Source organism: Penicillium maclennaniae (genome assembly GCF_028827695.1).
Source record: "Penicillium maclennaniae strain IBT 15551 chromosome Unknown utg000001l:1.0-3280838.0:1.0-3283122.0, whole genome shotgun sequence".
NCBI lineage: Eukaryota > Fungi > Ascomycota > Eurotiomycetes > Eurotiales > Aspergillaceae > Penicillium > Penicillium maclennaniae.
The window spans coordinates 535,083-563,061 of NW_026623213.1; the positions used below are offsets into that span (position 1 = coordinate 535,083).

The 27,979-nt window shown below is 51.1% G+C and overlaps 11 protein-coding genes across 11 annotated transcripts; 5 read left to right on the forward strand and 6 right to left on the reverse strand.

Moving 5' to 3' along the window:
- Positions 1–1,292: 1,292 nt before the first annotated feature.
- On the reverse strand, positions 1,293–4,468 carry N7477_000193 (formin-binding protein HOF1; the record flags this gene model as incomplete). Its single annotated transcript, XM_056961856.1, has 8 exons — positions 1,293–1,462; positions 1,520–2,982; positions 3,038–3,365; positions 3,427–3,607; positions 3,656–3,868; positions 3,925–4,211; positions 4,265–4,369; positions 4,426–4,468. 8 exons carry the CDS (start codon positions 4,466–4,468, stop codon positions 1,293–1,295), a joined length of 2,790 nt encoding a protein of 929 aa, XP_056826859.1.
- Positions 4,469–6,506: 2,038 nt separating this feature from the next.
- On the reverse strand, positions 6,507–7,397 carry N7477_000194 (uncharacterized protein; the record flags this gene model as incomplete). Its single annotated transcript, XM_056961857.1, has 1 exon — positions 6,507–7,397. One exon carries the CDS (start codon positions 7,395–7,397, stop codon positions 6,507–6,509), a length of 891 nt encoding a protein of 296 aa, XP_056826860.1.
- Positions 7,398–8,035: 638 nt separating this feature from the next.
- Positions 8,036–10,289, reverse strand: N7477_000195 (transcription factor TFIIIC subunit TFC6; the record flags this gene model as incomplete). Its single annotated transcript, XM_056961858.1, has 2 exons — positions 8,036–8,877; positions 8,939–10,289. The coding sequence occupies 2 exons, from the start codon at positions 10,287–10,289 to the stop codon at positions 8,036–8,038; spliced, it is 2,193 nt and encodes a 730-aa protein (XP_056826861.1).
- A 1,518-nt stretch (positions 10,290–11,807) lies between these two features.
- On the forward strand, positions 11,808–12,889 carry N7477_000196 (uncharacterized protein; the record flags this gene model as incomplete). The annotated part of the gene is made up of 2 exons (XM_056961859.1): positions 11,808–11,861; positions 11,912–12,889. The coding sequence occupies 2 exons, from the start codon at positions 11,808–11,810 to the stop codon at positions 12,887–12,889; spliced, it is 1,032 nt and encodes a 343-aa protein (XP_056826862.1).
- Positions 12,890–13,163: 274 nt separating this feature from the next.
- On the reverse strand, positions 13,164–13,961 carry N7477_000197 (dolichyl-phosphate beta-D-mannosyltransferase; the record flags this gene model as incomplete). The annotated part of the gene is made up of 2 exons (XM_056961860.1): positions 13,164–13,797; positions 13,858–13,961. 2 exons carry the CDS (start codon positions 13,959–13,961, stop codon positions 13,164–13,166), a joined length of 738 nt encoding a protein of 245 aa, XP_056826863.1.
- Positions 13,962–14,182: 221 nt separating this feature from the next.
- Positions 14,183–15,702, forward strand: N7477_000198 (uncharacterized protein; the record flags this gene model as incomplete). The annotated part of the gene is made up of 4 exons (XM_056961861.1): positions 14,183–14,225; positions 14,289–14,337; positions 14,396–15,449; positions 15,508–15,702. The coding sequence occupies 4 exons, from the start codon at positions 14,183–14,185 to the stop codon at positions 15,700–15,702; spliced, it is 1,341 nt and encodes a 446-aa protein (XP_056826864.1).
- A 124-nt stretch (positions 15,703–15,826) lies between these two features.
- Positions 15,827–16,832, reverse strand: N7477_000199 (uncharacterized protein; the record flags this gene model as incomplete). Its single annotated transcript, XM_056961862.1, has 2 exons — positions 15,827–16,697; positions 16,744–16,832. 2 exons carry the CDS (start codon positions 16,830–16,832, stop codon positions 15,827–15,829), a joined length of 960 nt encoding a protein of 319 aa, XP_056826865.1.
- Positions 16,833–17,121: 289 nt separating this feature from the next.
- On the forward strand, positions 17,122–18,063 carry N7477_000200 (hemolysin III family protein; the record flags this gene model as incomplete). The annotated part of the gene is made up of 1 exon (XM_056961863.1): positions 17,122–18,063. The coding sequence occupies one exon, from the start codon at positions 17,122–17,124 to the stop codon at positions 18,061–18,063; it is 942 nt and encodes a 313-aa protein (XP_056826866.1).
- A 756-nt stretch (positions 18,064–18,819) lies between these two features.
- On the forward strand, positions 18,820–20,139 carry N7477_000201 (Zn(II)2Cys6 transcription factor domain-containing protein; the record flags this gene model as incomplete). Its single annotated transcript, XM_056961864.1, has 2 exons — positions 18,820–19,164; positions 19,222–20,139. 2 exons carry the CDS (start codon positions 18,820–18,822, stop codon positions 20,137–20,139), a joined length of 1,263 nt encoding a protein of 420 aa, XP_056826867.1.
- A 368-nt stretch (positions 20,140–20,507) lies between these two features.
- Positions 20,508–21,681, forward strand: N7477_000202 (SDR family NAD(P)-dependent oxidoreductase; the record flags this gene model as incomplete). Its single annotated transcript, XM_056961865.1, has 4 exons — positions 20,508–20,679; positions 20,763–20,950; positions 21,051–21,202; positions 21,273–21,681. The coding sequence occupies 4 exons, from the start codon at positions 20,508–20,510 to the stop codon at positions 21,679–21,681; spliced, it is 921 nt and encodes a 306-aa protein (XP_056826868.1).
- Positions 21,682–22,909: 1,228 nt separating this feature from the next.
- Positions 22,910–24,215, reverse strand: N7477_000203 (serine/threonine-protein kinase; the record flags this gene model as incomplete). Its single annotated transcript, XM_056961866.1, is given in 3 exon segments — positions 22,910–23,202; positions 23,222–23,539; positions 23,618–24,215. 3 exon segments carry the CDS (start codon positions 24,213–24,215, stop codon positions 22,910–22,912), a joined length of 1,209 nt encoding a protein of 402 aa, XP_056826869.1.
- Positions 24,216–27,979: the final 3,764 nt, after the last annotated feature.

Here is a 27,979-nt window from a genome sequence, read left to right on the forward strand (position 1 = left end):
CTTTTTCATTTATAGAATTTCCGCTATGTCGAGGGTTGCGGGGCTACTGTACGAGTACCTCCGAGCAATGGGAAGGGTAGCAAAAAACACCTCATACGGTATTCTAGTTAAACAGGGTTGAGTACATTTGGACGAAACGAGTTTGTCCGATATAATATCATCTATGTACGCTACATGGGCCAGGGATAAAGCACAAAGAGATACACTCGGTTTTCTGCCATAGGATCTGGAAACAATTGAGCTATGAATTGCCGTAAGACCGAAGTCGTGGGTCAATAGCTTCCTGGTTTGATGCAGTCGATTTTTTGGAACACCGCAGATCATGTGAATGAGATCTTCGATCCCGTCCCGCGTTGCTTACTACAATTGAGGCATTATTGGCTCGATCCAGCACTTCTTCGCATAGTTGGTGTTACGGTTCCTCTGCTGGCTGTGAACGGAGTGATTTTCCTTGCTGGAAGAAGAATCAGACTGCCAGGCAAACTTCGAAAAGTATCGGCTTTTGACTGCACCCATAGATTTTTCAGGAAACGATTCAAAGTTTTTTCAGGAAACGATTCATGATATGGCCGCCACGATAACTTTTGAGCATCTCTCAACTTCAACAACCGGTGTTCGTCGTTCATGGTCCATTTGTGGCGCGTGACAGTCGACCTCGATTAGGTAGTGCTCCGGGAGTGCTCCGGGTTGCTCCGGGTTGCTCCGGGTTGCTCCGGGTAAAACTCAGGGTAAACTCAGGATAAACTCAGGGTAAACTCAGGGTAAACTCAGGATAAACTCAGGGCGGCACCCGGACTAACTCAGGCCGGGCTCCGGGAGCCGATCTCTACCCGAACCGGAAGCCTTACCGTCAACAATATTACACTCCAAAGAAGCGGGGGCAAGAATTAAAAGGGTCGTGAAGATTAGAGAAAGAAGAGAAAGACATAAAATTCATCGACCATGGAGAAAGCACATGGTCAGAGATCGTTCATGGCACAATTTGAACCTAACCCGATCACTCCCAGGATATGAAAACGACATATTCATCAAATCAAGTACACAGATTGTCACCAGTAAACTTAAATAAGACACCAAGATCAAAAACAATTTAACGATTGCTCAGCGTGAAAATGCGCGGAGGTAGACGCCAGGAGAAAGAATATGGTAAACAAGGATCGTGAGTATGTAAAAGGAGTCGAAGAAAGGCATGGTATCTACGTGAGGGCATTAAAAAAGACGCAAGAAAAAGGATATCCGTCAAGACAAGAGGCAGTGTGGGTCGTGGCGGGTCGTGAGGGTAAGATGGGTATCTAGAAGATTTGCAGGTAATTGCTCGGCACCAATCCAGGGTGACCGCGTCCGTTGGTGATTTCGGCTTCCCACCATCCATCATCCTGGAGTCGGATCACTGAAAGGCAATCACCCTTGGTGAAGCCAAGTTCCTCCGGAATGGCAGCAGTGTAACTGTACAAGGCGCGAGCTGTGAGTGGAGTTAGTATTTTGGTCCGAGATGGACTAATGGGGTACGGCTACTTACCAAAGTGCAAGATTGGACGTCCGTCGCGGCTGAATTTGCGAGCAGGGTCAGCCACAGCAACGGTGCGGCTGCGAGATCGGCCAACTGGGGGACCACCAGCGTCACCATAGTAAGATGAGGGCCGACCGTCACGTCGAGAACCATAGCTATCCCCGACACTACCGCCGCCATACGAATCAGCCTGACCATTGGAGAGCTGGAGCTCCATGCCTCCGGCGCTGGAAGGACGAGCCTGCTGGCGGAACTGGGGCTGAGGAGAAACTGCGCGATGAGAGCCGGCAGGAGATGGCCTTCTGGCAAAGTCATTGGGGGAGTAAGGCGGGTCTTGGGCACGGAGCGGCGTTGGAGACTGGCTGTAACGACTGCGCATGCTGCTGGATTGAGGAGCACCTGGGCTAGCTGGTGCTCCCCCAGCATACTGAGTGCCCATCCGGGTATCAACTCGGGGTGAAACCTGCGGGCTAGCACTTCGTCGAGATGGGGCCGGGGACCTGGCACGAGGAGCTTCTTGAGGCTTGGGGGCCATGGCTGGGTTATTACTTCCCCCACGAAGCATGCTCTGGGTCTGACCGGTGTAGCGCTGAGTGGTCTTTTGCATCTGCTTCGACGTAAAGGCCGGCTCGGGGGCGCCAAGTCGTTTCACTGAGGGATCGTTGTATGCCGGCGGGGCTCCAGAACTACTTCCACCATAAGCAGATGATGGCGCAGAAGGAGTGGGAGTGGTGATTCCATGGTACCTGTCAGCCGAGACGCGGAGAGTGGATTGCTTTCCACCAGACGTCTTCAAATCAGCGAGAGCGCGCGCAATCGGGTCGAGATCATCTTCGGCTCCCTTAGCCTGCTGACCCCCTGCCTTCTTTCCGTTCTTGTCGGGAGAGGCAACGTCAAACACATTGTTTCCGACATTGAGCTGGAAGTTGGCACGAGGGTCGACAGGTTCCGGGCTAGCTGCACGACGTTCATTCTGATTTGGAGAAGGAGCAGCTTTAGATGGAGTGGAATGCTTGCTAGGAGAGCTCCAAGGGCTTCGCGACGCGGACTGAGCTGCTGGAATGACAGGTCTTTCCTTTTCATGACGGCTCTTGCGACGGAAGGGGCTGTTACTGAAGAATGCACTCTTCTTCTTCGGGGACATATCATCTCCGGAGCTGGCACTCGGCAGTGGCGCACTGTTTGTTGGCCTCTGAGGTGATATTTGTTTGGTACTGACTGGCATTGGCGCCTCAACACTGGACATAGAAGTGGGATTTGATACCTCACTCTGGGAATCACGACTGGATGGTCGGTATGCGCTTGCTGCTGAGCCTCGTTCCGACGGAGGACCAGTTCGGCAGAACATGGTCATACCGTCGGTCGGGTAAGCATTGTGAGGAATCTTGTTAATTTCGCCGTGCTGCTCGGGGTCATAGTTGGGGGGGCAGATAGCCGCCTCGGCGGAAATCCAAGGGAGCAGGTTGCTGCGGCTGCATAGATTGCATGAGCTGCTGCTGAGGCTGATGTGATTGCTGTGGCTGCTGCGGTTGCTGTGGCTGCTGCGGTTGCTGAGGTTGCAGGGGTTGCTGAGGTTGCAGGGGTTGCTGAGGCTGCAGGGGTTGCTGAGGTTGCAGGGGTTGTTGGGGCTGCGGCGGCGGCTGAGCCTGCTGAGCTGGCTGAGGCTGTTGGTACTGCTGTGTTGGCTCTACGTTCGGTGGAGGAGCCGGATGGCCCATTTGAGCCGCGAGATCAGATTGGGGATCATGATGAGACTCATACGTCGAGGGCTGAGGAGAAGAAGTGCGGAAAGCCGGGTTCATCGTACGCTGGAACTGGGCGACTGAATAACCTTCGCCCTCGTCAATATCGGATCCTGTTTCATAGTCGTCTTTACAGAAGTTGATGAATCGGGGGGGCATCTGGAATCTCTTGACCAGTGCCTCGTTCCTTAATGAAGTAGACAATATCTTTCTCAACCTCGCAGTCCTCAAGGGAGAGTCGAATCTTCTCGCAAGAGGCATCATCGCTGACACAAACAGTCGATGCGATGTTTGCGTAGGTCCACAGACTGCTTTTTGTGAAGTCCAGTCGCTCCTCCTCCAAGTCTTGGAATTTCTGTGGTATGTTAGTAGCGAGTCCATCAACAAGTGAGATGTCACATACATCGCAAGCAGCTTTCCATTCTTTGTTCCAGCGACCGGTCGTTTCCTCGAGAGTCTTGATTGCAGCCTCGTACTCCTGGCTATTGGATGCAAGCTGGATCTGGGTCTTCTCAAGCTTTGCCTTGTTCTTACGCTCTTCCTGGCCCATGACCATGTGGCCTTGTGCCAGGTAGCCCTTGATGCGGAGACAGTCCTGTTCGTATCGATCTCTAGTCTGTCATCAGGCTACTGTCAGCTTATTATTCCTTGTGTTCGAGTTGTTCAACGTACCTTGTTCACAAGTGCTGTCTGCTGCACTTTGGTTTTGTGGAGGCGCTCAATGGTATTTTGAATAATTTTTCGTCGCTCTTTGATTCCACTGGCAAATGCACCCAGAGGCTCCTCGAGTTCAACTTTCATCTGACCCGCGATGGCAGCATGTGCCTTGGCAATGGCTTCAGTTTCCCCGCGGACCACGTCCAGCGAGGCTTTGAGAGATCCAGTTTCACATGTACCCAACGGTTTGCGACATAAGGCTTGGAGTTTTCGTGCGTATTCGTCTTCAATGGATGCTCGGACTTTGAGACCATTAGCTAAGGAAACCTTCCAACCCATGATCATGATTGCGTACTTGTGTAGAACGCCTTCAATTCATCGCTTGTTGTCTTCGATCCGTGCATGCGGTCGAGCATGGGTTGGAGACCGGCGTCATCCTTTCCCCAGAAGTTGTTCGCAACTGTGGGTGCATTGTTGTTAGCTTGTGAAGTCGGGGCCGGGAATTGTTTCACGTACAGGACATGGAGACCGAAGGTCCCTCTGCCACAGTCCCAGGCATTGTGGTTAGATGTTGAGTATCGGCCAGCCTTTGCTCAAAGTATCAATTCAAAAGTAACAGAAATTGAAAAACGATAGTGACAAAGAGAACACGTAACGCGTAAAATGTGAGACGTAAATATTGACCCCTCGGTCACTCGGATGTTGAGAGGGTTGGAAGCGACGCAATATGTTTACGGGCGCGTCGCTCCGGGCAACAAGACGAAGGGATTATGTCAGCGCATCACGGCCGTGAATTTCTAAATTGATGCGTCACTTTTCTACTTTCCCTGTTTAAATCCTTCTTTTGAGGCTTCTTTCACTTCAAAAAAGAATGCAGGTAGGTTGACTGAGACGATAAGTCTTATGTATTTCCTCTTGTACTTGCTCCCACAATTTTCTATTTGCTACTTTTTGTAAATAAATACATCCTAGGCACTTTCAACAAGATCCATCAGGCGACAGAGGCAGTGCCCAACACAATCAGGCGGAACTCATTATTTGCCCCAGCTTGCTATCGGCCTGACCTCTTAAGTCGTTGCCATTGCGCATTTGCTACCCATAAAGTGCAAATATAACAACTTTGTCGCCGCAACGTATGTTTCAGAGAGATCTTCGACAGGAAAGTTATAATGCGCCAAAGCCGGTGAATAAGTGATGCCCGAAGATGTGGTCTGCTAGAATGCACTGTGCCGAGCCAAGACAATGACCTTGATGATCTACCTTCACTAAGCCAGGGGGTAGTATTGAAGAATTGTACCGCGTCATTATCTGGCGCACCCTAGATTATGACAAGGTTAGAAGGGGGAATTATGTTCAAAACGTGCACAATCCCTTGCAGGGCTTCTGTATGTCAGGAGCGGCGTCGAGCTTTCTTGATACTATGATAGTGTGGAATGTTCCTCTGAGGAAAAGCAAGCTTTCAGCAGGTTCATCAATAGCCTGGACTACTGGCTTTGCCCCTTGCAACAATTCTCTAGATTAGCATACTTCATTAAGATACATAAAGAGTTGTGCACTTCCACTTATTCGCACCCTAGCTCAAGCACTGTTTCCTCTGCTGCAATGCCTCACTACTGATTCTCCAGACTATCGCGCGCAACAATATTGGTGAAATAATTATGACAGGGTGCATCAAGCAAATTCTTGATCTTAAAAGGCGATGGATGTGGACTCTGTAATGGCTGGTCGTCATCTGTTTTTGCCAGCAAGACTTTGGTGATTTTGGCGCAGCCCTGTAATTTGGATCACACTCGAGGTGGACGATCTAGATATCTATCAATCAAAGCTAGGCCTGAACATGAACCAAAACATGGAGTTTACTTAATTCTCTCAGATAATTGCGAGTCATTCACGCCTCTGGGGCCTCATATCCAGACAATTAGACAAGGAATCCATGAACGATGAGCATTTGAGACGAGAGCGCCATTAGGCATGGCCGATCTAAATTCGAGATCAATATAGCCAGTGGAGCCCCGGAAATCTGTAGTAAGGTGCAAATTCAGCTCGTCCAACAGGTGCACATTGCATTACCATTGCTAGTGCACGGCAAGGACATGTCTAGATTTAAGAACGGATACGGCATCCTATCAGGCCTTGGTAACATTTATTTGAACGCACATGCACCCTTATTCCCCATCGTTGATAATGTCACATTTCGAAATCAATATGCATGCAGGTGAATAAATAATCAAGAGGTAAGCTTCAATTTCATATTTTCATTTGTTCAATTCGTACTTTGGTACTCTCTATGTCATACCGGGGCTATAATCCAGTCTATGTAGGCCCTAAAACAAAGCAAAACAGACCGTCCCACATTCGCAAGTAAAAAAAAATACAGGTCGTGAAGTATTCCCAAAGAACGCCGGTAATGCCCAAATTGACTGTCATCAACAGCCATAACCATAAAGTCTAGCTGTAAACACGGCCGAAATCGTTTTCATGTATCAAGTTCGTCTCAATATCATATTCGTCTCAATATCATCTTCGTTTCATATCATGGGTCGAAGATCCTGTCATTTCATGCAAATTTGTTCTTAATGTTGCAAGCCATCATCGTCTTAGTAAGGCAGGTTAGTGGCCGAAGGCGAGGGCGAGAGGGAGTAGCTGGGGCTCGGGGCCGAGGAGGCACTGGACCAAGCCTGCTCACGGATGGCGCGGCGAGCTAGGGGAGTAGAACTGGGAGTGAAGCTCCAGGCAGCACTGGAGGAGGTTGAAGCGGTCCACTCGCGAGCAACGAGAGGAGTGCTGGAGGAGGGGGCAGCCTGACGCTTGACACAGGAGATACTGGGCCCGGCAGACACGCTGGACGAGGAGACGGGCCACTCGCGAGCAACGAGGGGTGTAGCTGAGACGGGTGCACTCATGCTGGAGGGGGTGGCCGAGGAGAAGGCAGGAACACTAGATTTCCAGCCGCCGAACTGGCGAGCCACGAGAGGAGTAGACATACTCACGCTCGAGGATGAAGGGGTAGGAGACACAGTAACGGTGTACCAGCCGTAGTCGCCGCGGGCAGCGAGAGTAGGAGTTGGCACAGGGCTCCAATTACTGGAAGCGGCCGCCGAGCTAGAGGAGCTGTAGCTGCGGGCGATGTAGTAGGGGTCACCAGCAGAGTTCAGACCGCGGCGGAGGAAGCCCGAGCCGGGAGGGAAGAAAGAAGAACCATGAGGAGTGGAGCTAGGAGTGGCAGACGAGAAAGGGATGCTGGATGGCGTGGCAATGACGGTGACGGTGACGGGCACGGGCGCAGCGCCGGGAGTAGTCACAACAGACTTGATAGTCTCGGTCACAGTATCGATCTCAGGAGCAGCGGAGCTGGACTCGCCGCCCACATTGACAACCTCGTAGCTGACTGAGCGACCATACAGGTCCTCCTCGGGCCCTGCGAATGGAGCAGCCGAAGTCAGGCTGAGGGAGGAGAGGGCAATGAGGGCAGTGGCGGGGAAATGCATGATAAAGGATTGGAGAAGAATGTGCGTTTAAATGGGAGATCGTAAAAAGGTCGTAGAATTTTGGTACACGCTCAGCTCTCAAATGGAGTTGAAGAAGAAAGAAGAGCAGAGTTAGAAATAAATCAGGTCGAAGAGTGTCGTATGGGCAAGAGGAGTCTGGATGGATGGGAGGGTTTAAAAGGTGTAAGAGAAAGATCCATTTCGATATTCTGCTCCTGCTATGAGGTATACCCATTCCACATGGCAGCTTCACGATTGGGTCGAAAATAGGCAGGCTGGGATCTACAGGTGGCTGGACAGACGGCTTGATAGATTGTTGATTCCTTCCCAGCCTTCTTTTTCTTCTACTTCCAAACGTGGGTCCACATGGCAACGCCACAACCTATCTCGGAAACTTGGCGCGCGTTGGCCGGGCGATCCCGATAATATAAGCGGACGAGTCTGCGTGGCTGGGGCTCGCTGGAGATCCACTATCATACATCACTGGTGCACAAAGGGAAGGCCGGTGCCTAGTTTCTTTTCTTAGCGCCTGGGTATCAGGGTCATCGACTGGGCTCATAGCTCTAGATCGACATCTTACACTGCCCGAATTCGTGTGATCTACCGACTGCCGAGTCCACCTCTGTGGCAGGACAATTCTAGATGGCCAGATCCTCCACTCGCACCAGGCCACACCCCAGCGCCGCGCTAGCCCATGCCGCACATGCACGACTAGGGTTCCATGCCAGTGACGTGACGTGAGTACCTTCATCATGGATCGACGTGAGACTGAGGCCTAGAGAGGGTTTCTTTTCTCCCGCCAGGTTTCGGGCTAGGCTCTGACTATCCGCCTGGTATCCATCATAGAATCGACTGACACCTGAGCTATGAGGATCGACACCCTGGGCCCAATCATGTGTAAACCATAGCTGCTGCCATTGCTGTTCTTTGTTGTAAAGGAGTCGGCGGAACGGGTTACTGGCCATGACTTCACCCCCGCATCCCCCGTACATGAGACACGGGTGCCAGAAACTGGGCTGTGCGACACAGGAGACGGTGCTGGGGCATCGGCCGACCGTACTTGAGGCAAAGAATCGACGCGTGGGTAGCATTCGGCCGAAATTGTTCTCGTCTGTGGAGAAGAAGGAAAAAAGAACAGGTGCGTAGCAGAGATGAGGGGAAGCGATTCTCATGCGGGGGGTGGAAGCGCTTTCGCCTGTAGGGTCGAGCATGGACCAAAGTCTGGTTTCGCCATCCATGGCTATTGTGGAAAGAAGATGAGGATTGGTCGGATATGCCGAGGCGATGCTCAACACATAACTTGTGTGAACGGGATGATAGAAGTAGGGTAATTTGTCGGAGGTATTGGACTGTTGGACATTCCAAATGGCGACGAAGCCATTGTTACAGCCTACCGCAATGTCGCTGGGTGAAAGCCAGGTCAGGCAAGAGCAGAGGGTGGACGGTGGCTTCGCTTCAAAGATTGGTGAGACAATTTTCACTTTCCGATGGTCAGTCGCAAAGCCTAAAGATAGAAATGAGAAAGTTAGAGTCAGTCTTACAGAATTCCGCCTTTTCAGATTTTCGCTGAATGCTGATATCCAATACACGCAAAACCCCATCGCCCCAAATCCCAGCGAGTAGCCCGAGATGCTCTCTGTTGCCTATCTCGTCTTCGCTACGCTTTTCTCGGCCCATTGGACACCAGGCCATGCGGCGCAAATCTCCCCAGTCTGCACACAGAGCCAGCCGAAGTCGGGGCTTGAATTCCATATCGAGGGTATTGGTCCGCTCTCCTGTCTTCTTGCCCTTGAACTCCCATAGTTGAAGAGCACAGGAATAGGGAGGCGTAGGATGGAAAGGTGACAGAGGCTCACTGCCTGCAGGGTGGTAAATCTTCTTTTGCTCGTCGGAAAGAGGAGCGACCACAGCCATGTATTGCGAAAGCCCATCTTGATTGGGAGCCCATGCTATGCATTGGACCTTGGATCCGAAGTTCATCAGCCAACCTTCTCGTACCTGCGATTGAGTAGACTGATCGCTCTTTCTGGCCTTCATATCTTTCCAAATCTCCCCAAAATTGTAGGATTCCTGGTAACCCAACTGAATAGGTGTTTGTTGATTTGCTGGGCCCATGAGGATCGTGTGCTTCCCGCTCCTCGGCGCCGTGAAATAGTTTTTCAGTGCATCTGCTTCGGTGATTTTGGACAAGATCTGTTGTTTCTGTTGCTTCTTCCCCAGGTCATTATAGAACCAGTCCCAGCCTCTTGTTCGTTCTGTTTCAAAATGCTCTGGTTCAATCCCCAGGGTAGGTCCGTATCCATAATCTGACCCCTCCGGCTGCTCCAGAGCGAAACGAGTGGGCAAGCAAGCATCGATACCACGAAACCATCGGTCCCGCATGTACATTGCCGACAACAAGTCCCGCTCATCAGAGCCAAAAGTCAAGGCATAATGCATAGGCTTGGCAACATGGTCTTTGGGGTCCATGATTCCGCGGAAATGGATCTCATCAAGTGAAGGGGCAGTCTCGTTATTGGGAGGCCGCCGTTTGTGCACATGTGGGCGTGCATGAGTAGCTTTGCGTCTTGGGGTAGACGCTGCGCTCTCGACCTCCATCTCATCTACATCATCAATTTCTGCAGCCCCAATCTCCTCGGCTTCTTCAGAGACATCATCGTCATCATCATCATCATCGGGCCTGTCGTTCATATCTGCGTCGGAGCCTGGGGCGACGAATTCCTCGTCGGAGGCTGACTCTTCTCTTCGCCGTTTCCCCTTGCCTTTGCGATTCTTAGCCATCTCTGATGCCTTTTCTGAGTCTGAATCATCACTAATTCCGACTGACGCGAACGGATCCGTAATGTACTTCGTATTGCCCTTCACGCGGCCGGACCTACGGGAGGGCGGCATTTTAGCGACGCAGATTTCGGCGCACCATCCACAATCAAATTTGACGCAAGCCTCTCCGATCCAGTTGCGTATTCAGATGACTCAGACTTGAGGATGTAGCGACAGAGAAAAGCGGCGCGAATCGCGAACATCAGAATGCTTGACTTTGCCGTTCATGAAGCTCAGTCGCGCTATACCCGATTGGGACAGGTTACCCATGCGCGTTAACCATGAAACTTACACTGGTCTAGTATCCTTCAAAAGATACAAGTATTTACCTTCGAATCGTCAGAAACTGCCCATGTAGCGCTTCTACATACCATCTGAGTGTTCAGCTGATAGTGCGGGATGCAAATGGGTATTGCATCATCGAGCTGTTCATCCCCAAACATCTCTCACTCGGCAGGTGATAAGACAGTTTGCTGACGACTTTATACTCTATCAAGTATTGAATATGCTATGACGTGAACCGTGATATTGTCGAAATCCATCGTACAAGATTGCTCCATGAAGCGACACCCACGTTCAAGGTGGTGCAACCGAAGAGGCTCTTTTCCCAGGTTCATTGAGTGGGAGATGAGGTCTGTTGTACAAAGGGTTCCTCATCCTACCCTGGTGGGAATATAGAGAAAGGTAAGCTTTCTCCCTCAGTATCTCACCGGTGCATCGATTCAATTCTTGTATGAGAGTGTTCTGGGACCAACTCCGTCAGAATCCGATCCAGATGACAATGCATTGTAAAGTGTGTCTCTTCCTCCTACACCTGTAGCTCACAGACGGGTAGCTCTTTGATATAGGGGACCATTGGTCCTGGTACATTCGAATACTGAAGTGCATGCTAAACTCTGACCTTGTCGTTTTGTCGTTCGTAACTTTTTCCAAGATGATGGCCCAAACCTGACATTAACAGTTGAGCATCAAGCCCAGCTGGAGCCATACCTTGACAGAATTACTCAAATGCTTGTCGAGGCATAAATTCTATCTTCGCCTTCTGGTCACATTTCTTGAGTCAAGCTTGCTGCTGCGCTCATCTAGCCATATATCCAGCCGCTGTATTGCCAAAGGCGAGGATAGTGCTTGTCTGAGCATCCAGATCAAACAAGTCTAGTCTTCTGAATTCCAATGGCCAATGGTGCGCTATTAGAGCATTGATCCGATATGGAAGCGACATGTGGTGATCACCCGCCTCTCAAGGCCCTGCGTCGGCCAAATATCCCTCCCGCGGAGATGTCGCAGATGAGCTTAAAAGCCTTGGTCCACTAGTCTTTGCGACTCTTGTCCGGGACATCCCTTACATGTATTGAAGGCCTCAATCTCTCGATTCGAAAAATCCAAGGGCGGACGGGCAGAGAAATCAGCGCCTGCTCTACAGGTCCAACTAGATTGTCTCCTTGGTCGGGCTATGTATTCTTGTTACGAAGGTACTAGCATAGCATCGAATTAAATCGACTGTGGAGAGGAAACCAAAGCCCCGCGGTGGGTCGGATACGTCAATCGCGGATCATCCCCTTCTCTTCTCTGCCCTTTTCTCTATCAACAATGACATCCAGCGCACGCCGTGGTCCTTCGCAAAGTGGAGTACTCCACGAATATGTATGGTACACTTCCTTTCTCTACGCGGCATAAGCTTACGGCTCGGACAGGCTCCTAGGCTAGTGGCCTTCGAGTACACCTCTCCCGCCAAGGCAAGCAGCAAGCAGAACAGCTTGATCTTCGTCGGCGGTCTGACTGATGGCCTATGTACTGTGCCATATGTATCGAATTTGGCTGCAGCTCTGGAGGACACCGATTGGTCGCTGTTCTCTATCCTGTTGAGCTCCTCCTATAGCGGTTTCGGAGTCCAGAGCCTTGACCGCGATGTAGAGGAAATCGGGCAGTGTGTGCGATTCATTCGCGATCTCAAAGCAGATCGCATCCCCGGCGCCCCGTCAAAGCATGGCAAGGTCGTGGTCATGGGCCACTCCACTGGTAGCCAGGATGTTCTGCATTATCTCCACGCGCCAAACCCGCTCCCGAAGAGCGAATTTGATCTGGGGCTTGAGTACATACATCGCCCAGAGCTCGATGGTGCCATAATGCAAGCTCCTGTGTCCGACCGCGAAGCAATTTTGGCGGTTCTAAAGTCCTCGAATGATCCCCAGGAGGCTCGTGCTGCCTATGACCAGCTCGTGAGCACTGCCCAGATCGAGCCATGGACCGCGGACTCCGACAATATCCTCCCGATGAATATGACCGCCAAGCTTGGTCTGCCTGGTAATGCGCCTCTCAGTGCCCGTCGGTTCCTGAGTCTGGCCAGCCCGCATAGCCCCGAGAAGCCTTCTCAGGATGACCTGTTCAGCTCCGACCTAAGCGACCAGCGTCTCCAGGAGACCTTTGGCCAAATCTCCACCCGTGGAATCCTGCAGTCTAGTCTGCTTGTCCTCTACTCTGGTTGTGATGAGTATTGCCCGGCGTGGGTTGACAAAGAACAATTAGTGCAGCGATGGCAGAAGGCTACCGAGGCCGGAGGGGCCAAGTGGGATGTGAACGGTGCTATTATACCCGGCGCTGTCCACAATGTCCAAGATGAGGGCCAAAAGGAGCTGATTGATCGCGTGATGCGATACCTAATGAGCCTTTGAAGATCGAAATATACAACTACACAGCGATTACAAGACATGAAGAAGCCATAGAACGTGCAATTGAGACGTAGGGTTCTTTCAACACACATGATAATCGAAAAGACATGCAAACACCGCCAAGGCGTAAAGAGGATCGGAAATAAGAGAGGTCAAAATGGGGGTATATCGAAGCACGGGTCCGTCCAGATCACGGCGCCAGAAGCTGACACTGAACCGGCCCCGCATGGATGCGCACGACTCGTCCTGTCAATGCGTCTGCGCGGCGTCGAGTTTTCTAGACTTTCAGCCACAAGGTCATCACGCCCTTGAGATACTCGACGATCTCGGATCCACCCAGCTTGCTTTCACCGTACAGGCGGTCCACGAAAGTAATGGGGCACTCAGCCACCTTGTAGCCCATGGCCTTGGCGCGCACCATCATCTCCATCTGGAAACTGTATCCCTTGCTCTGGGTGCTGGTAATGACCTTCTCCAGGACGGGCTTCTTGTACAGACGGAAACTGCCAGTCAAGTCGCTGACGCCGGGCATAAGCATCACATCTGCGATCAAGTTGGCTGTACGCGAGGTAAACTTGCGGAAGAGATCCCAGCCATAGACACCGCCCTTGCTATTTCCGACATTGGCGTATCGGGTACCGGTGACAATATCGGCGTCGGTCTCCTTCTGGATGCGAACCATCTCGGGGATGAACTTGGGGTGGTGGCTGAAATCGGCGTCCATGATGATAACGTAGTTGCCGGTGCAGTGGACAAGGCCGTGGACGTAGGCGGTTCCAAGACCGAGCTTGCCCTCGCGGGGCTTCAAGTTGATGTGCTCTGGGCCGTAGAGCTTCTGGAGCTGCTTTCCAATTTCAAGGGTGCCGTCAGGGGAGCCATCGTCGACAATAACGACCTCCCAGTCCAATTTACTACAATGAGCACCCTGTCAGTTGCATTGTTCAGTAAACGGATGGAATTCAAGCGCATACTTCTCGGTAAATGTCCTCTGGATTAGCCAAACGATGATAGGGAGGTTCTTGCGCTCATTGTAGGTCGGCAGGATGACCGAGTACTTGTTCTTGGTGGCAGCCATGTTGTATTAGAGGTATTCAGAGCTCAATCAATGGCTCTAGGGAATAAGAAGTAAAAGAAAAGAAAGTAGGGAACGAATGGCAAGAAGCTTGTTGACTCCAGGACGAACAAGTCGCGCCAACTCGCCAGATCCGGAGTACACCGCTTCCGGCAGAATCAATAGCTTATCGGCCCGGACAACAACTTACCTACTTCGTTTCGATCAAGCGCGACTGTGCAAAGATGGCGTCGCCTACTCAGAAGCATCATCGGAATGTCTCCAGATGTAAGTATCTTAATGAAGGGGACTCACAGGTCATTGTTGCACGAACACTGATCAATGCTCCAGCTTCGCGACCCCGCAGCTCAACCCGGGGTCCCTTAGATGTATCAGATGAGTGAGTTGTGCGCTGAAGGCTGAAGATAACCAAACTACTGATCGCTAACACTTTTCAGTCCTTTGGCGGCATCTAACATGCCCGCCTCTCCAGAAATGACCCACAAATCGCTCAATAATGACATCTCCAGTGACTCCTTTCACGAACTAGATCCGCTGGCTCCGGATGATTTACCAGAGACACTTGGGAAAGATCTCTCATTTCTCCTCCGACATAACATCTTCCACCCGCTTTCCCACATCAATATCCCTCCTCCTTTGCGCTCCGAGTTCATTGTCCTCAATCCTGGGGAACCATTATCGGCATCGCTCAGGGTTCTTGAGAAACTACTAGTGGAAGGTCGATTTTTAATCGCTGCGCACTTCGCCGGCTCTATCCTTACATCCTCCCTGATCTCTCCTACGAACATACGAATTATATTTTCTCTATTCTACACCCGTCTGGCCTGTCTAGAACTGTCCGGGAACATTGTCCTGGCAGCTCAGGAATCGAAGGCATTGGAAGATCTCAACTCTGCCTTCTACTTTATCGATTCCAGCTTTGATTCCTCGGAAAATGAAGGAAAAAATGAACACATCCCTCGACATATTGTTCCCTGGCCGCTTCGCGTCCTGGCCGTCAGGCTGCAGAGTATCGGGTTCGGCGACTCGCGCAGGAGTATTGCCGGTTTATATGAACTCGGCATGGAAGCACGGAGGGAGGTCATGAAACGTGAACACGATGATGCTAAGAGAGAAATCTGGAGAAACAGACTGGCGGACCTTGGAATAAGAACTGTTAATGCCTTGGTAGAGATGGGTGATCTGGATGCAGCGAAAAGGTCGCTTGAAAGTCTGCAGGAGCCCACGCCAGATTCCGACATCATGAAACTACGCAAGGGACTCTTGCTCCTAAGGATTGGTGACATTGATGCGGCTGAGCGGATTTTCGGTAATGCTCGCGACTCCAAAGAGGCTGCTCTGTTGCAACCCCTTCTCAGCATGTCGGATGGCCGATATGGCGATGCAGCAGACGAATGGCGCTCTCTCCAACAAGACAACAGCAGAACTGATGGAGGGCTGATTGCACAAAATCTGGCTGTCTGTCTACTTTATACTGGCAGACTGGACCAGGTATGGCACAACCTTCTCCCATTCTCAATTGTCGATCTAACTGACATACCTTTTGTAGGCACGCGAGCTCATGGAGTCTCAGATATCAGCTAACCAGTCCTTTGGAAGTCTCATTTTCAACCTATCAACTATCTACGAGCTCTGCTCTGACAACGCAGGCCATTTAAAGGGGCAGCTGGCAGGCATTATCGCCAACCAACCTGTATCAGGGCAAACCAACCTGGACCGATCAAACACAGACTTTAAGCTATGATACCAATGAAAGTGACCTTAATCTGTATTGAACCCAATTTATCCTTGATGCCCCCGAACAATAAAAAGTCAAGTCTTTGAACGCCATGCATGCGAAACCAACGCCACCAAAATGCTTGTCTGCCCTATGCAATTGGCGCACTTGAGCCTGTCGCCGTCGGGGGCGAAGGCCTAGGTTTAGGCCGACGAATGATAACCTTGTCCCCTTCCTTCTGCCAACCAAGCTTCTCCGTCTCGACAAGCTTCTCCCAAGTCCAGTCTCCGTCATCGCCTGTACACCCACCCACAATCCAACTTACATGGACATTGAGATAGGCACTTCCGACGGCCTTCAATGCATGTCTCCGAACCCGATCCACGGCCCAATTCATCACGGCCCGCACGTATGAGTCCACGGTCTTGCGTACCCGCCAGAAGACGATCCAATTGTCATTCATCAATGCAGTCAGGACTTGGTCGACGGTCTGCGAATGAAACCCGTGCTCCTTGCGTGCTCGTGCGCGCAGGTCAAACGCCGCGGACATGTCTTCTTGTCGGCATGCATAGTCTAGGATCATATAAGTGACTAATTCTTTAACTTCGGAGTCCTCGAAGGGGTGCGATGCGGAATGTAGCTTGTCGAGGCTATATCGCAGGGATGGAAAATAGGACGGAGGATGTTGCGCTAGGATCGACAAGCGGATTGAAAAGTAGTGGACTTTTTGGGAAAATTCGACTGGTGTGGATGATGATGTCGCTAGTGCTGCCTCGCGCAGCTTGCGAAGTGATAGGAGAATAGTGGATAGCTCCGCTGATGGTGGCGGAACGCCTTTGACCGCGGGGCTTGACTTCGAGGATGGCGCAGCCGCCGGTGGATTGGAGGTGGCATCATTTGAGGAGTTGATCGGGAGGGAAGCAAGAGCAGCATCCAGATCTTCTTTGTGGTCTGCGCAGAACTGCAAGTACCGCTTGGTAATCTTGTCGAAGTACTCCTTCTGCGCAGGATAGTCGAGTAGCCTGTTTATGTCAGCGATCTCCTTGATAAGCTCAGAGTCCGTCCTACTTTTTATCGCCCTTTGATACGAATCCAACATTGGCCAGTGAATCGGCCGCCAACGGCGGTGGCCGTAAACGACTTCCCTGTTTGGCCATGGCGATTGAAGCATCGAAATGAAGCCGCGGGGAAACATGTGGATCGATGTTTAGCTTGTTTGCACCGAGGTCCCAACCCGTGGGCCCGTGGATTTGCTCATGCCCCAACTACTCAACTCCTCAACACTCTTCTATACTTCGATCCTTCTTCTTTTGCTTTTTTATGTATCCTGTTGAAACATTCAAGCATTTGGCGCACCGTTGATCTGCTTATTTGTTGTGCATCTACGTGGCTGTTCTGCGATAAACCCTCCATACCTTGTACCCTGCATCTGACGTGCATGTGAAGATGTCTCGCCAGCGTCGTCCTGTTCAGGAGAAAGATAGCCAATCGACACTCTCTCCTGTACAAGAAGACCCTCCCGCAATCATCAAGAAGCTTGTTCATTGGGATGATCTTCCACACTGGCAACGCGATAACAAACATATCCATAACGGATACCGACCGGCCTCAGAATCATTTATTGGGTCGTTTAAGTCACTGGGCTACATCCACAATGAAACAGTCAATATTTACACCCATCTGTTGCCCGGCATGCTAGCGGTACCTGCGGCGTATCAGCTCTACCGGGCCCTGGCACCACGCTATCACTCGGCGGCTGACTCGGACATTCTAGCGTTTAGCTGCTTCTTTGCGGGAGCGGCATTCTGTCTTGGAATGTCTGCAACCTATCACACCATCTCCAATCACTCACTAGCTGTGGCACGCATTGGTAATGCGCTCGATTATATCGGCATTGTGGGGCTTATCGTGGGAAGTTTCATCCCAAGTGTCTTCTATGGATTCTACTGCGTCCCCGAGTTACAGCACCGGTACTGGACCATGATTTGCACAATCGGTCTTGGTTGTATGGTCGTCTCGATTCTCCCACAATTCCGGACTCCCCGCTGGCGTCCGTTCCGTGCAGCCATGTTTGTCGGGATGGGCCTGTCGGCCGTTTTCCCGGTTTTCCATGGGGTGAGCGAATTCGGGTTCGAGCGCATGCGTGGACAGATCGGTCTCAGCTGGCTACTTCTTCAGGGCTTCTTGTACATTTTGGGCGCGGGGATCTACGCGGCGCGAGTGCCAGAGAGACTTTATCCCGGCAAATTCGATATCTGGGGCAGCTCGCATCAAATTTTCCATGTACTGGTGGTATGTGCGGCGGGGGCACATCTGACGGGACTTTTGAAGGCGTTTGATTATCGGCACAGCGGGAGTGCCGAGATTTGTCAGATTCCACGCGGCTGAGTCTGGACAGCGGGTTGGGGATTAGGGGCGAGGTGGGACAGCATATGGCATTTGGAGAGGTAGTATGGAATGAAACTTAATCATGTTCAAGAACCTGGTTCATGATGTGCAACGATGACGGTCGATACGGTGAACGATATAGCGAAAACTCGTGGCTGGATCCGGTCAGCCGAGTCTGCATTTCACATGGCATCTCTGGGGAATTCGATATGGGTCCCATTGGCCCCGCATCGTGATGGTGTTGGTTGGTGCCGGCGGTGAGCCAACACCCAGTCAGCACCAGGCCAAGAACCGAAGCTATCTACGATGTCGCATCAGGATGTGCGACTCAGGGTTTCCAAGAGGGAACGAGAAAGCCCTAGAGGAACCTGAGGGCCAGTATTGGTCCCTGAATATTTCGCTGGGAAGGGCAGTGCATTTCCCAATTCGGTCTGGGTCAAGTCGAATTGGCGGGTTGTAGGATCGAGAACGCTTTTCTGCTCGAGGTTGATCAGATGGAAAGCATCTGGGGTTTCACGGCGGCTGACGTCTTGATGCGGCTGCCGTCGGTACAGGAATCCGAATGCGAGTGTGACATCTTGAATGAGCTGGTTCTTCGAAGCTTGAGCTTGTTTTCGTTCTCTTTATATATATGAGGTGATACTACATCTGGCCAGCCCCGCTGGGTGAGATGCGCGATACTCATGCCTTAGAGGCACATGAAAAAAGAACTATCACCCATTGTAATATCTTCCACCGCTCGTGGTCCACCTTTCGATGCTCGAGTCTGAAGTTCAAGATCCGTACATCGGCAGCGATGTCCCGAAACTTCGAACAGCTTGTGAAAGCTGTCGCCAGTCCAAGGTGAAATGCAACTTGTCCGGCAAGAATGTTTGTACACGTTGTCTGCGCCACGGCCTGCAGTGCCAGTACGGCTTTGCCAATCGATCCGGCAAGCCGAAAGGGAGCAAGAACCGGGCAACGCTACGGAAGTTGGGTCAGTTGCAGGAGGATAAGTCGCCGATGCGTGGATTCCGTAGCAGTCGGCTGCCTCCTACGGTTGATCGCGAACCTCTCTCGGCTGAATATGGGCATATCGCCGATACAATGATGGGCGACGACGTAAGTCTTCACTTGCTCCATTCCTAGGACTTATTCTAAAGTCTTTGCTCAATGCAGGTATGCTTGGTCCCTAGACCTCCTGGGCTTTGGGAGAGTCCACGGAGTTTCAATAGCGCCCCAGCACTGGAGACACCAACATGCCCTTCGCAATTGACCGTTGATGACTCCCCTTTTGCTGAGATGATGGACACATGCCCATCTCTTCCCGTCGGTCTAAGATACCCTGATACACCAGTAACTCCGACATTCCTACCATCAGACCCTCTTGCGGATGGAATAGCCAGCCCATCTTTTGGAAGCACTGTATCCTCGCCTTTTGCTGGCCCGTGCGAATGTGTCGACATGCAGCTTTTCCACATGAACCGACTCAACCATCTCCTCGCCGAATGCCTACCTCTCAGATTCGATCACAGCCTGCAGGCCATCAAGGCCACCTTTCGAGCATGTCAAATGTTTCTGCAGTGTAGCAAATGCGCCAAAGACAGTGCCAACTTGTTACTGGTCGTCTCTGTGTTCAATTTGACTCTGCAGCTGTTCGAATACTGGATCTCACGCGAGATGTCCCGGACTCTACGAACCGAACACGGGTTTGATATCAGGTATGGGTGCTACGAAGTATGCCAGGGAGAGAACCGGCAAATCAACACTTTTCTACTTCGTGGGTTACTGCTTCAATGTCGTGAGGTGTTGTCCATGATGACCGCCTATATCAACACAGTCTATTGCAATTCCCCGAAGCTCGCCGAGCGCACAGGCTCCTCCAACAAGATAATTACTGAGGAACCCAACCAGCTCTGGGGTTTACCTAATCATCTTGGTGTTTCATCGTCAGGCCTAGATCGAGACATGCCGGGCACCGGTTCTGGAAACGATGGTCTCCTTTCCATCATCGCCGGCTACGAAGCAACCGTCGAGGCCTTCCTGCAGACAATCTCCTCCAGCGATTGCATCTGCGGAGCGACCCCCGTTTCTTGAGATAACATGACTTGACTCAGACTGTACATATTTCCTATTTTTAGGGTGGAATGCCACAAAGGTTTTCATACCTCAAAGGGGACGAAAGTTATGTAGAGAGACGGAAAAATTCAATATGCAATTCCCAGCTCGAGCAGTAAACGCAGAACTCAGCTCAATTGTTCCGAAGACGAAAAAAATAAAGAAAACCACAACGAGCAAATAGCTTAATATTTGTTTGTCGTATATCATTCATCCCAACAGTAGTCCCCCCTCTCAACCCCACACTTTCGGTCCGCGGCGAGCCTCGGCACTTCCCCATCGCCGAGTCCCCAAGTATAAATCCCCAATCCAGTCAACCTTCCTCCCCTTCCCACATTACATCCAAAATGGCTCCCACTGATCGCCTCAACCAGGTCAACAAGCACCTCAACTACCCGGCCGGCATGCTCGCCGGCCAGGTCGCCATCATCACAGGCGCAGGACAAGGCATCGGCGCCGAAGCGGCGCGGCTGTTCGCGAACGAGGGCGCGAAAGTAGTAATTGCAGACATCGACGCCCGTACGTGTGGAACCTAAAAGCCAGACCCCCTCATGGAACTTTCGTAACGTGGTATCCGTGACTCCGACTGACCAGGGCTACAGAAAAGGCGAAAACGGTCGCTGACGCTATTAATGCCGTTGGGCCTGGCCGTGCTCTGGCGGTCGTGGGCGATGTGCTGGATCCCAAGTATATGGATGAGCTGGTGAAGAAAGCTGCTGAGTTTGGCGGTGGCAAGATTCATATTATTGTGAATAATGCCGGGTTTACTTGGGATGGTGTTATTCACAAGGTAGGTGTTTCTTTTTTTCTCTTTTCTTTGGCATTTCCAGCTTATGTGCTGGAAGCGGGTCAAAAAACTTGACTGACTCGGTTTTTTTTTTCTTTCTTAGATGACTGATAAACAATGGGAGACTATGCTGGCAGTGCATAATACGGCGCCATTCAGACTGGTGCGTGCAGCGGCACCATATTTCCGGGTGAAGGACCAAGAGCCGCGCGTGGTTATCAACATCAGCAGCACGAGCGGTATCCACGGCAATGCGTATGTTTTGCCCCTGCCTTTTGTATTCTTTCTATAGGTCCCCCAGCCCAAAACTAATACAACATCCCAGAGGCCAAGCAAATTACGCCGTCGCCAAAGCCGGCGTCGTCGGCCTAACCAAAACCATCGCCAAAGAATGGGGCCCGGCGTTCGGTGTGCGCTCGAACACAATCGCCTTCGGCTACGTGACCACCCGGTTGACCGCCGCCAAGGAAGCTGGCGCTTTCATCACCACCCCCGACGGCACCAAGGTGGCCCTGGGTATCCCCGGCAAGCAGTTGGATGGCAAGAAGGGCGCAGAGGCCGACTCGTACCCGGATATCCCGCTTCGGCGACCCGCGAGCCCCGAGGAGGCGGCGAGATCTATTCTCGGCGTTGCGAGTCCCTACTTCTCGTATGTGAATGGGGAGACGATTCGCGTGACGGGGGGCGGAATATGTAAAAGTTACCATTTTGCAAAATTAGGATCTACTAGTTAGAACCAAGTTTAAAAAAAATTGAGGCACTCTATATTATTTTGGATTTTGGATTTTGATTTAGATCCATGATTGTAAGCTAAGCTCATTGACTAAGATCAAAAACCAAATGACCCGCTTTCCTGAGTTTCGTGACCAGGCTCTGATTGGGTTGTTGCTCAGAACGGTGCCTCATGGTTTCACTTGGGCAGCAATGGGCATCTGCGTCGCACAAGTCAACCACTAAACGTCCACCCGAAACGAGGCGCCACGGACATGTCACACCGCGCAACGTGGTACGAAGAACATCAACGTAGTGAAGGAAGAGAGGGATTTAGTAGAAAAGCAAGCTTGAGTTAAAAAAACACGTAGGAGAGAGTTTTTGAGTAAATGAGTCAATGCATTGGTTCGCTCCATTTGCCCAAGGTATCATAATCGTGAAAAGAGTAAAAATATCCAACCATGCCGTTCTATGCACAGATGCAGTCTCCAAGTTCCAAAAGTTCAAAAAAGTCCGAGAATTTCCAACCTCCCATGAACAAAACGAAAGAGTGATCAACAGTATTATAAACAAGACATCCTTTCCCAAAAGTAGAAGGTAGGAGACAAGAGAACATAGACAAGACAAGAAAACATCAGAATCAAGTTGCTCCCCGTATTCAAAACGCCAAAGAACCCTTGCGAGTTCTTTTTTTTTCCCAAAATGAAAAGTTTGTGTCGTGGGACACCGCCCTCCCAGGGGCGATATGCTTTCATATCATGCCTCCCGGTCCCGATATTAACATGCCTGGTTTTTTGTGCGCGAAAATGAAGAAAATATGAATAGAATCCCCCCCGATATGAGGAAAATATTAAAACAATGAAAATGAATCTCCATACTGGCCCCGCACGGTGGACGAGCGGTCAGATAGAGAGATGGCCCGAAATCCGGTGGCAGTGCGGAAGATGTCCTTGGTCGCGGGGCCCAAGATTTGAATGTTGTGTCCAAGAAAACGAGGATGGGAAAAATATGTCCAGGGAAAGAAAAGGATAAGGCTGGGTGCCCTAGTCCAAGAGAGGTCTCGAGTAGAGACCTCTTTCTTTTTTTTTTTGATCTTCTTGGAACCGGCTTTCAAAAAGGCTGTCCATGTGGGGGGTATGATGTGCCGAAAGAGTCGAATGCAAATAGAGAACTCCGCCAAAAAGTCAAGTGGAGAAGAAGGGGGGGCGTGATCGTCGTTGCAACTGCGTTAAGGGGAGAATGTGGGTGGCCTCAAAAAGATTCAATAGACCGGAATGGGATGTCCCATAAAGGTATCCGTGGGGATAGAGTGATCCACACAGATGGGATGGGGAACACGACCTTGCAGTCCGGAACCTGAACGGGCTGAGAGATGATGGGTGACATGCAATTGTAATCACTGTAGTCGGTGTAGTCCTCGGTGAGCGCAGATGAGATCGACGCGGCCGACTCGGAAAAGTCCGAATAGTAAGAAGAGTCCGAGGAGGCGCCAGACTGCTGGGCATGCAGGGGTTCCACGGGCACGAAGGGCTGGACGAAACAGTCTGGAATCTGCTTAGGCACCCAGGGGGGCTATGGGGGTCTCGGTGAAGCAGGGGCACTCCAGAATCAACTGACGTAGTTCCGGGATGGTGATCCTCTTGGCAGGATCGCATTCGAATACGCGCGACAGGATACACACCATCTCCGTGGACAAGGGCAGGATAGTCTTCAGGAAGGACGGATCCTTGAGGTAGGCCCGGAATGTGGAATCCTCCAAGGATGCACGCTTCCAGGGGTTGCGACCACAGGTCAGGTTGACGAGCATGACGCCGAGACTCCAGACGTCGTTGGCTGCTGAAGAGTAGCAGGACATGGGGCGAGGGTTGGTCTGTTGGCATTCTGTTTGGGATACATTAGATTTTTGGTTTCATGTGGCGGGGGACAAAACCATCCGGAAAATGGTGGGGGGGTGCTTACCAGGCGACATGTAGAACGTCGAACCGCAACCGAAATCCGAGGTGAAGTAGTCCGTGGTGGCGAGGCCGAAATCCGCCAGCTTGACGGTCATTCCCTGGTCCGTCACCAAGACGTTCTCCGGCTTGAGATCACGGTGATAGATTCCGAGATTGTGGCAAAACTGCACGGCATCCAGCAGTTGCAAGAAAACCCGTTTGGCCAAGGGATCGTTACCGACAAAGTTGCCCTTGTCAGTGATGTTGGAGAACAAATCACCCTCTGGGCAGAATTCCATTACGACGTAGGTACAATCCGGGGAGTCCATGATCCGGACGAGGGAGACGACGTTAGGATGTTGGCTGGCCAAGTGGTGCAGGCGGATCTCCCGCTGCTGGTATCTCAGTTGGCGTGGGTCCAGCCCGTTCTTGTTGAGAGCTTTGACGGCATAGCGAATGTTGGTATGAATATCCACGGCCGTATATACCACCCCGTACGCCCCGACACCCAGGATGCCGGTCAGCTCGAGGCGGTTGGCTAAGATCAATCCTAAACGGTCCTCGGGCGTATAGCAGCGCGGGATGGGAGAGGGAGGAGGTGTAGGGAGCATGGCCGGATACATGATCAAAGGAGGGAACGGGTGAGAGAATTCAAAATCCAAGATCTTTTCTAAGGATATAGAAAAGGTAGTCCAGAAGGAAGGGAAGGGTCGGTTGTTTAGATCCAAAATCCACGGCAATCAACGGTAGTCCATTCCACGGGTCCAGGGATTTCAAAAAGGATAGAATCAACAAGAAAAAGGAGAGTCAGATTCCGGATCTGTCCAAAGCAAGCAGGATGAGAGAGGGATAGAGATAGTATAAAGAGGAGAAGGGGGAAACGGTTTAAAAGGACACGGTTTAAAAGTGGAGTATAGAAGTTAAAAATGTTCGATGTAAATGTCAATGTCCATATCAATGTTTTGGGGAGGGGGGGGAAAGTGATAAAAATATCGATGATGCGTCGAGCCGGGACCGACCAAGGGCCACGCAGCGGGACCCATGTGGACCCAAGGCTGGCTCTGCTCTTTGGAGCGGTGTGCATATACCGTGTGGGTCTCTGCCTCTTCTCGTCGACTCGAATCACACGTCTCACCTCTTGCAGCCCGCCACCCTAGGTTCACGGTATGATTGGTGTCCCCAACGCTGGACTCTTCTTTGGGGGGACTCTATGGACTGTCTTCTCTCCCCCCCCCCCTTTTCCTGCATTCTGCCTTGTCCTTCTCTGACTCGACGTGTGGCAATTAGCCCCTCATCCGGTTGACTCCATCTTTTGTCCTCAGCCTGGACCAAACATCTGACTTTGCCCGTTTCACCCAGAATCTTCCAATAAGAGGGGAAAGAATATCGTAGTGATGGTACTCCCCCATTTCTACACCGTATTTTCTGTACCCGGTTCTGGACCTAGGACCTGGACCTGGATCTGGATCGCAATTCTAGTCCGACTGTCCGACTGTCCGACTGTCCGACTCTTTGTCTCCACCATGTCCGGGCCACCTGAGGCACTGGGCAGGAGTGAGGCGATCCAAGGAGGGCGGCCATGGCCAACCATTTTGCCCCCCCAAGGCGGTTTCGAGAACGAGTGGATCCTGGCACGGGCCCTGGCCTCAGAAGTGTACTGTATTGTGAACAGGGTGACCAAGTACCACGTCCGGGCTGGACACCGGCGCTTAGGGGAGAGAGGGGGCTGCCACACCCCAGTGCACGTCCGTCTCATCACAGTTGGATGAGGGAGAATGAATCACATGATCGGTATGGTGATGCATCACATCGTGATCCTCCTGTCCATGTACCCCAGAGCACGTACTGCAACTCTCGCTCTAATCTCTCTACACCGCTCCCCTTTCCAAAAACCCCCCCCCCCTCTCTCCTTTTCTACAGTATCCTACATATTACCAGTCTAGCCGATCACCGTTAGATTGCACCTAGTCAGGAAGTATCCCTCCACCCAGGGTGAATATGCACCTCACATTACAGGAAACGGCAAAATAATGCGTCCCTCAATGATTTCAATGATCAACCCTGCAGGTGGCGGAATGCCGGTCGCAGGGGAGAGACAATAGGGATAAATTCACCGACCCACAAAAATAAACAAATCCTGAGATCATCAACATCATCATTTACGGTGGGAAGTCGAGATCGTCTTTTTCCCTTTTGCCACCGGCGTGGGATGGGTGGCAAAGCAAAAAAAAAAGGCCTGGAGATCATCAGCTTCCAGAAGCTCCCGCGGCCCACTCTTTAACCCACCATCGGATTTATCCACACTTGAGGTGGTGTTGGGTTCTTTAGGATCTTGGGGTTTCCAAAGAGAGATTGCCCTCCATCGACTCCCTTAGTACGCTGCACGCTACATGCTGTATCCATCCAAGTCAAGAGTAAATAATCTGCAAATATCCAAGCCGCGTAGACCACTAGCTTTGCATCACCCCAGCCAACCAGAATGGTTTTTGATCGCGGGATTATTGCCCTGTTGTCTGCCCATCCACTCCTCACTGGCCACGCAATTTCATAAAAGATGCCCAATCGGCGACGATCCACCGATCCCCAAGCCCATCATCTCCCAACGATCCAGAACGGAGATGACTATCCCCATTCCAGCACATGGAACGAGAGGGGGCGGCAATAGAAACCTGCCAACATCCTAGTAACCCCCGGCCGCAGCCAAAGGGGGATCACGGGCAATACGTTTTGTGATGGATCAAGATGTGAACCGTGGACTGAGGAAAGCGCCCGCACGGATCTAGAATCTCGGTCGAATCCGCGGAGCTAGGGAAAAGACCATGGGGGACCATAGAACAAGTGAGGAGGCTGGACGTGTTCTGTGGGTCTAGCATAAGGAACTGTGTTGGCCGTGGAAACTCACACTTAGCATCTGCACTTGAACATGAACATGAATTTTCGGAGGCGTTGGGACTAGAGGCCTGAGGTTCGTCTGAATCCGGAGGGAGGCGGGTTTATAGTTTGGCTGCATTTGGATAGTCTCGGCACGCTCGTTGTTTTCAGTCACGGTGAAAGTATTTCCGTTTTCCCCCCGCCTCCGCCACATACACATGGTTTGGAAGCCTAGAATGACGCCAACTCGGGATTGGTGTTCTTGTGGTGCCCTTTTTTTGCCTCTCTGCCTAGTCGACTTGGCTGCTTTCGGGGGCCGCCAGGTTGCCACGGACTACGCCTCCCCTGCCGTCGGGCCCGGGACGTGGGGCCTTTCCTCTGAGGCATACACTCTGGCCTGAGAAGTGAGGGCGAAATGGGGGAGGTGCTACATCATAATCATGGACCACTGTCATATTGTAGATACGGTGACCTTGGAGATAGGGACGCGTGAAACTACTAGTTTGCTGTACGAGGCGCAGCTGTACCTTGTCCTCGGGTCCTGCGCGAAGGCCAGAGGGCAATATGATTTATTCAAGGCTTACAGTATTGACATATCCTATAACGTGGTCGGTAAGCGAGTGAGCCATGTAAGCGAGTGAGCCACCCAACCACTTTTTCTACACTTTTATACATATTAATCAACCACAACGCCTTTATATTGATTAATCTCTAGCTTTACATATATTCCTTTTATGTCCGATCTGTCCGCAGCTAGTGCATTAGGGTGGACGCCGCGTCTTCGGTGCTAGTGTGTCCCGCGGTAGTAGGCTTGGTGGAGCTAGGATTACCTAAGAGGGCTCCTCATAAGCTTCCTCGAGCTCTAATGCTTCTCGTACAGATAGACTGTTATCGTGGGCTATCTATCTAGACTTACGAGCACGCTTTTGCTTTTGCGTAGCGTTTGCGGTATATAGCTGCTTATTTTCTTACTCGAGAAGGATACCGTTTTGCATTGCGATCTGATAGCCTTTAATAAGCTGGTTTAACGCGGTTTACGAAGGCGATAGCGGACTTTTTAAGCGTCGCTTTAAGAAAGCTTTAATTAAGGATACTTACTTTAAAAGCTTATCGACATTCGCGGGCGTATATAGGTAAAAAGCGCTTAATTGACTACCGCGGCTTACGGGAGGTGTCGGCGTCCGAAGTTAAATATTAAGCTTTGATAGCACTTATTAAGGATTAATTAGTATTAATCCTGCTACTCGGAAGCTATTTTATATTATATTTAGTTTATATACGTCGACGCGAGCTTGTGGGTATATAAAAAGGAAATTAAGTTTATCGATATAGTTAATCCCGAGCTATATCTTTTAGTCGATTAGACCGCCGTATAAACGCTTTAAAATAGCAAAATATCCGATATTAAGTGGCTAAAGTAGATACGAGGAATACGGTAATATATAGATTAGGATAATATCGTGATCTGCGTAAATTTGGTCGAATTCTGGCGTAAGATAACTCCCGTGTCCGTCGA